Source organism: Rhagoletis pomonella, unplaced genomic scaffold (assembly GCF_013731165.1).
Source record: "Rhagoletis pomonella isolate Grant_MI unplaced genomic scaffold, Rhpom_1.0 Rhpom_scaffold_03106, whole genome shotgun sequence".
NCBI lineage: Eukaryota > Metazoa > Arthropoda > Insecta > Diptera > Tephritidae > Rhagoletis > Rhagoletis pomonella.
Window position 1 is genome coordinate 1,377 of NW_023461659.1, and position 5,824 is coordinate 7,200.

The window sequence follows — 5,824 nt, forward strand, 5'->3', positions numbered from 1 at the left end:
ATTTAGTTCAATGAATATAATAAAAACTAAGCAAAGAAATCCAATGTGCGTTAAAACGTTAAACGCTATTTTATATATAAGATACGGTTTAAAACGTGAAGAAAAATGCTGCCATAATTTTACTGTAGATGACGATCTCTTAAAATTAATGAATTCAGGTGATATATACAATAGTGATTCATTTGATGATGAAGAATATACACTCGATATAAATTAATGGTGTTAACTAGTCTTTCGTTTCTTGCGATTTATTTAAATAAAGCATGTGAATTTTCACTAAAACATTTTAGCCGTTTTTAGCCGCTTTTTTTTGCTAATCTAGCCGGTCGGCCCAAAAAGTTCTGGCAACACTGTTTTCAACCAGACAGCTGGTTACTTTGACAGCGTTCCAAGCCACCATTCGGCCAAGCAAGTTTTCAAAGTAAATCAAAGTCAGCAAGGCGCGCCTTAACGATAAACTTAAATTTTTTATATGAGAATTGAAGTCGGCTTAGTTTTTTGGCCTTGGTTTTTTGCTTAAAAATTACTTGTGTCATTCCAGTTCCTTTGACTAACTTCATAAATATTTCTTTGCAGGTAGACGCGTAAAAATATTGTTTGGAACAGCAAATATTATTTTCTTGCACGTTCTGACACAATGAAAATACAAAGGTGTTTTGGTAATCATTGTTATAATCCTTTCGCAAAGGATCGTCACAGCTCTTCCAGTGGTTTAAGAACGATATCAGCAAATTTGAAGAACAAATATGCCAATATTCCACGCGAGGCAAAGCTATGTGCATCATGCAGAAAGGAAATGTCATCACTTTCTTCGATGTCCCCTTTGCAGGAATATGAATCAATGGCAGTTAATAATGATTCTGAATTATTCATAATTGGCGACGAAAGCGAAAATGCAGTCGATATTGATGATTCTACAGAAGATGAGCTTTATCTGCCTCCATCTTCACAAAAATCGCAAAATGCTGAGGAAATTAATAACATACCTAGGGTTACCAGACAAACATTTCACTAAATGTAAACAAACAAATACACAACAATTTCCATGGCAATGCAATAGTGTTGCCACTTGTTAGCTTATTTAAATAAAAGTGATCTAACGAAATTGAAATTACATTTAAATAGCAATATAAAATTAAACTTAAGTGCCATTAAGAAAATTGTCCCCTAGAAAATTAGCATTGCTCATATTTTCAAAAATATTCGCAAAAATATGGCGAAATTGGAAAAATCGTCGTATCGATAATATCGTTTTTGAAACATCGATATATCGCACTAAAACATTTGTAGCCTTATTCATAAAAAAATAAAATAGCTTTATAAAAGGTTTATAAATTGAAAAATGTATGAAAACGTCAATGTGTAAATTCTTTAAACCTACTTTATTTTTTATGAATAAGGCATTGGCGCGTATTCATAGTCCAGCAACTAAGTCGAAACTAATAAAGTTGCAACTTAAATTTAAGTACCAACTTAAAATTTACCTCTATTCATAGTCGCATTTCAGACTTCTACGAAGTAGTTTCGACTTAGTTTACGATATAGCAAAACGAGTGTCGATTTTTCTTTACGATATTTTGGAAGAATCACATTTTTATTAAATAATGTCAAGTTTGATCATCCGTTTATGTAATTTTTATTTTCATTGCATGATTATGCAAAAGAATAAGGTATCATTTTCTTGTTAATTGTGTGAAATAGCCAGAACAACCCCAGTGATGTGAAGTCGATGTTTATCGAAAGCATACCGTGAAACATACAAAATAGTAGATATCTAAATGTTATGCACAAATTTACTTTAAAAGAACTAGCGTGAAACTGACTTATTATTTGAGAATTTATCTAAATTATTCCAAATATAAAATTGTGATGTAGCTTTATTCCGATTAAAATGGATCGATCTTTGTAAATTTTAATTGGAGATTATTCAATTTTATCAAAATCCCCCTCTACCAACTTAATTTTTACATATTTCGTCTGTTTTCCCTTAATTTGATAAAATACTTCTTCCTAGTTGCGACTTAGTTTCAGTTGCAGCCGAAACTAAATTTTAAGTTGGTACTTAGCCAGAAAAGTCGAAACACAGGCGACTATCAATAGCTTAAGTTGTGACTTAGAATAGTTTCGACTTAGTTGAGTACTAAATATGACTATGAATATGCGCCTATCAGTTGATTGTCTGTGTTTGCTTTCACCACACATTTTTGGTGAACTTTTTGTGACTCTCTCCTTCTGAATACCCAAATCGTCTCAAGTCACAAAAATAGTCACTAATTGCTAATCTCAAATTTAGTGACTTGAGATGAGACAGAATTACTGAATCCCAGAGTTAATCCTCTAAACCGCACTGCTATTGGAACAGACTATTTATTTATCTTATAATTTTCACCTTATTTCGTCTGTGGCCTGGTGGAGTTCGAACCCCGCTAAAGAACGCAAAGCAAGGCGAATTCACATGAATTCAGATGAATTCGCCTTGACTTTTGGTCGAAATACATATTTACATACATATGTACGTATGGCTTAAATAAGTACATATATCACTCCACCGTACTGATCAGGAAAAGAGTCAACATTTTGGCCACTGTTGCAAAATCATACTGGAATCTATTTGCAACTGTTGTAAAACTATCGACATTTAAACAAGTATTTTTGAATTGATGCAATGGAACATATAGTTGAATTTGTTACTGCGGAGGATGACTATGCATCAGAGAATTGTAAGTAAAGGTTATCAAACCTTTTGTATGGTAGCTAAAAACAAACTAATCACTGTTGTAGCTTTCAAATGGGATAATAAATCTATAAATATTTATCTGAATGCATATATTGAGCGAAAGGAGCGCTTCCGGGACCCCAAAGAAAAAAAGAAACTATTATGGAGGGAGATCTTACAAGTTATGCGCGCTGCTGGGTATGAAGTGGAAGATGAAGATATACTGGATCGTAAAATGCGCAATCTTAAGAAAACATATAAGACGGTACAACTCAATGCCAGCAAAAGCGGTAAAGGTGTGTTTCATTAGACTGAGTAAAATTATTTTCACTAAAACTATTGATTTATTCTATTCCAGGACGAGAAAGCATTTCGTGGAAATATTTTTCAACAATGGACGATATTTTCGCTTGTGAATGGCCTCAACCATCACCAGACTCTGAATCCGATATAGCTTCCTTTTCGACAGAGCCTGGGAGAAGTATAAAGGTTGAGCAAACTAAACGGCGAATTGGAACTGCCAAACCCACCAACTCCTTGAGCTTATTGAGAAAAAAACAGCTAGCAATAGAAAGAAAGAAACTAAAGGCCTTGGAAGATATGCACGAAACAATGAAAAAGTTTCTTGATAACCGGAAAGAATCGCTTATAGAGGATGCTAGCGGTGTTTTTGGACACTATGTTGCGGCAAAACATCGACAATACAGCGGCCCCGTGAAAAGTTATTTTGAGTTTGAAATTGCTAAAATTATGTTTAATGCCGATACAGGAGTCTTTGATACGTAGATACTAGTTGAAATAAAATAATATATAAGTAAGAATGAATTATGAATTATGTATATACAGGCAGGTCCTGCAATTCACTTCCAAGTGAATATCAATAAATTCGTTTTGAATTCAAATTGGCAGGGATTGAAATACACTTGGAAGTGAATTGCATAACGTGCCTGATAAGCTCTAAAAATATGTATATTTATTAGTGCTAACTCGGAACCCAACAAACATACATATCACACACAGTCTTCAAAAGAGTCACAACTCGAAATTTGCCAGTTTCGAAATTATGCCCTAAAAATGTTCACAGAGCTATAAATTACCTTTCCACAAAAGCTGGAGCAAATTTGTTGTAATTTGTTTAAAAAAAAATCGAAGGTAAAGTCGCACGCCTAGTTTTTTCGCCATTCTGACGAACGTATTATTTTGAGTTTTGACTCTTTTGAAGACGGTGTGCGATATGCACATATATGATAAAGCTCCCGCTCTGTCCCCATAAGAGTATCATATTTTTGTTTGCAATTAATTTTATGAAAAATTATTCTTAAAAAGAAGAATAAAGTAATGTGTTTTTTCTATTTTTGCAATTAATGGAATAAATATGACTATATAAAAACTCAAAAAATTTTAACCAGATGAACCAATTTTTTAAATTTTTACAAAGTAATTTCTGAAATTTACCAGCGCTAAGTGTAAATGAAGTGTTATAATTTCATTGTGATCTAATTGTGTCAAAACAGAGATCGTAAACGTTCTCTGAAATTACGTTCTCTGGGCAAAAGGTGCCATTTTTTTTGACAGCCGGTTGCGCGCAAATTTATCTTTCAATTCATGCTATTCGTCTCTTTTTGGTGCAGCTGATGTTGGTATGCTAAACAAGTTTACAGAACGAAACAACCATATAAGCTTTATTTTCACAATAGAAATTGAGCGGCATTTTTACCAGCAGCAAGGAAAACGCATTGATATTTCGCTATACACGCAAAAGGAAAAGTGAAGTCGTCTGTTGCAGTTGTGTATTTAATTTTTATACAAATCTATTTGGAATGTGCATATAGAGATCACCTAACATCGTTTAATACAAAACACTAAAATATTGGAGAAATTAGAGGTGAGTATATCACGTTTTTCATTGGGGAAAATTTTTTGGTGTTCGGATAGCTGAGTAGTGGCAAACAATGGATTTTATTCCCCTCATGATGATTAAGCTCTAAAAATTGACATCATAATTTTGCAAATATACCTAGCGATATATGCATGCATAAAAGTGAGGGTTTACCGTCTTAACTTTGAAGCTAGCAGAGATTTGGTCGGTCCGCCCGGCTCCCCCAAGTTAGTCAAGAGGGTTAGCGAAGGAGGTGAACGAACCTTTTTTACATAGTACAGTAATATGCAATTTTGTGATTTTCCTCTACTTTGTCTTGATGTACGATGGAACTTTGTGTGTGTGTGTTCGCATGTTGTGCATTGACGCCTCTGTACACCAGCGCCGCGGGTTCAGTAGGTAACCATTCTCCGCAGCTGCATTTCATTGCGCGCCTATTTTTTCATATACTATACATATGTATATGTATAAGTATGTATTTACCTACATCCCTTCATTATACCAGTATGTACGTTGAGGCAACACATTTTGGAATATGCGCGGAAAATGGGGTTAGGAAAACCCACGATATTGCGAAACCCGTATATATGTATGTACATGAGAAAATATTAAATGCAAACATGAACAAATTCAAAGGAGAATTTTTCTAATAACTTTCCCTCCTTGGCAGGCAATGTTAACGTCCGAGTGGTCTTCTGCCATGGAAAAGCTTTTCATAAAATGTATTTGCCCTTCGGATATACTGTAAGTACCTCGTCCAAACACTTACAGAAATGTAGCCGCCAAATATTTTTTTGTATACCTACCTGCGTATATACGTTAGTGGTATAATGACCTTGTACAGGCCGCTCGGAAACACGTTTTCTTACAAAATATTCGTACATACATTCAATATTCCATTGACTTTTATTCTACTTGTTGTCAGCATCTGTTTTGTCGCTTATTCAATTACGTTATTGCTTATTTATTTTTTTTTTTTTTATTTTTTTTTTTAATACATATGTATGTATGTAAGTATTTACAAGTATAGATATGGAATCAAACGCATTGTAAAGTTCATTCCCATTTACGAAAAGTGAACGAACTTTGTGTTTAATTGTCAAACGACTTAAGCATTTATTCCATTAAAACGTAAATGTTTTAAAATAAATGTATACTCTCATATTTGCTAAGCATTTGAGAGATATTGCTTTAGAAATTGTAACAGCGATTCTCGTGATCCTAGTAAA

The 5,824-nt window shown here is 33.7% G+C and overlaps 2 protein-coding genes across 2 annotated transcripts; both read left to right on the plus strand.

The window, feature by feature from the left end:
* The first annotated feature begins 390 nt into the window (after nucleotides 1–390).
* Nucleotides 391–1,185, plus strand: LOC118753958. Its single transcript, XM_036488830.1, has 2 exons — nucleotides 391–421; nucleotides 577–1,185. The coding sequence occupies exon 2, from the start codon at nucleotides 638–640 to the stop codon at nucleotides 1,013–1,015; it is 378 nt and encodes a 125-aa protein (XP_036344723.1). The 5' UTR covers nucleotides 391–421; nucleotides 577–637; the 3' UTR covers nucleotides 1,016–1,185.
* Nucleotides 1,186–2,252: 1,067 nt separating this feature from the next.
* LOC118753959 lies at nucleotides 2,253–3,541 on the plus strand. The gene is made up of 3 exons (XM_036488831.1): nucleotides 2,253–2,720; nucleotides 2,782–3,012; nucleotides 3,075–3,541. Exons 1-3 carry the CDS (start codon nucleotides 2,666–2,668, stop codon nucleotides 3,500–3,502), a joined length of 714 nt encoding a protein of 237 aa, XP_036344724.1. The 5' UTR covers nucleotides 2,253–2,665; the 3' UTR covers nucleotides 3,503–3,541.
* The last annotated feature ends 2,283 nt before the right edge of the window (nucleotides 3,542–5,824 follow it).

What these genes read in the sequence shown, in the direction of transcription:
- LOC118753959 (XM_036488831.1), top strand. Translation starts at nt 2,666, where the DNA reads ATGGAACATATAGTTGAATTTGTTACTGCGGAGGATGACTATGCATCA. An exon ending in TGACTATGCATCAGAGAATT is followed by an intron (nt 2,721 to 2,781) that starts GTAAGTAAAGGT and finishes TCACTGTTGTAG; the next exon opens with CTTTCAAATGGGATAATAAA. An exon ending in TGCCAGCAAAAGCGGTAAAG is followed by an intron (nt 3,013 to 3,074) that starts GTGTGTTTCATT and finishes ATTCTATTCCAG; the next exon opens with GACGAGAAAGCATTTCGTGG.
- LOC118753958 (XM_036488830.1), top strand. Translation starts at nt 638, where the DNA reads ATGAAAATACAAAGGTGTTTTGGTAATCATTGTTATAATCCTTTCGCA.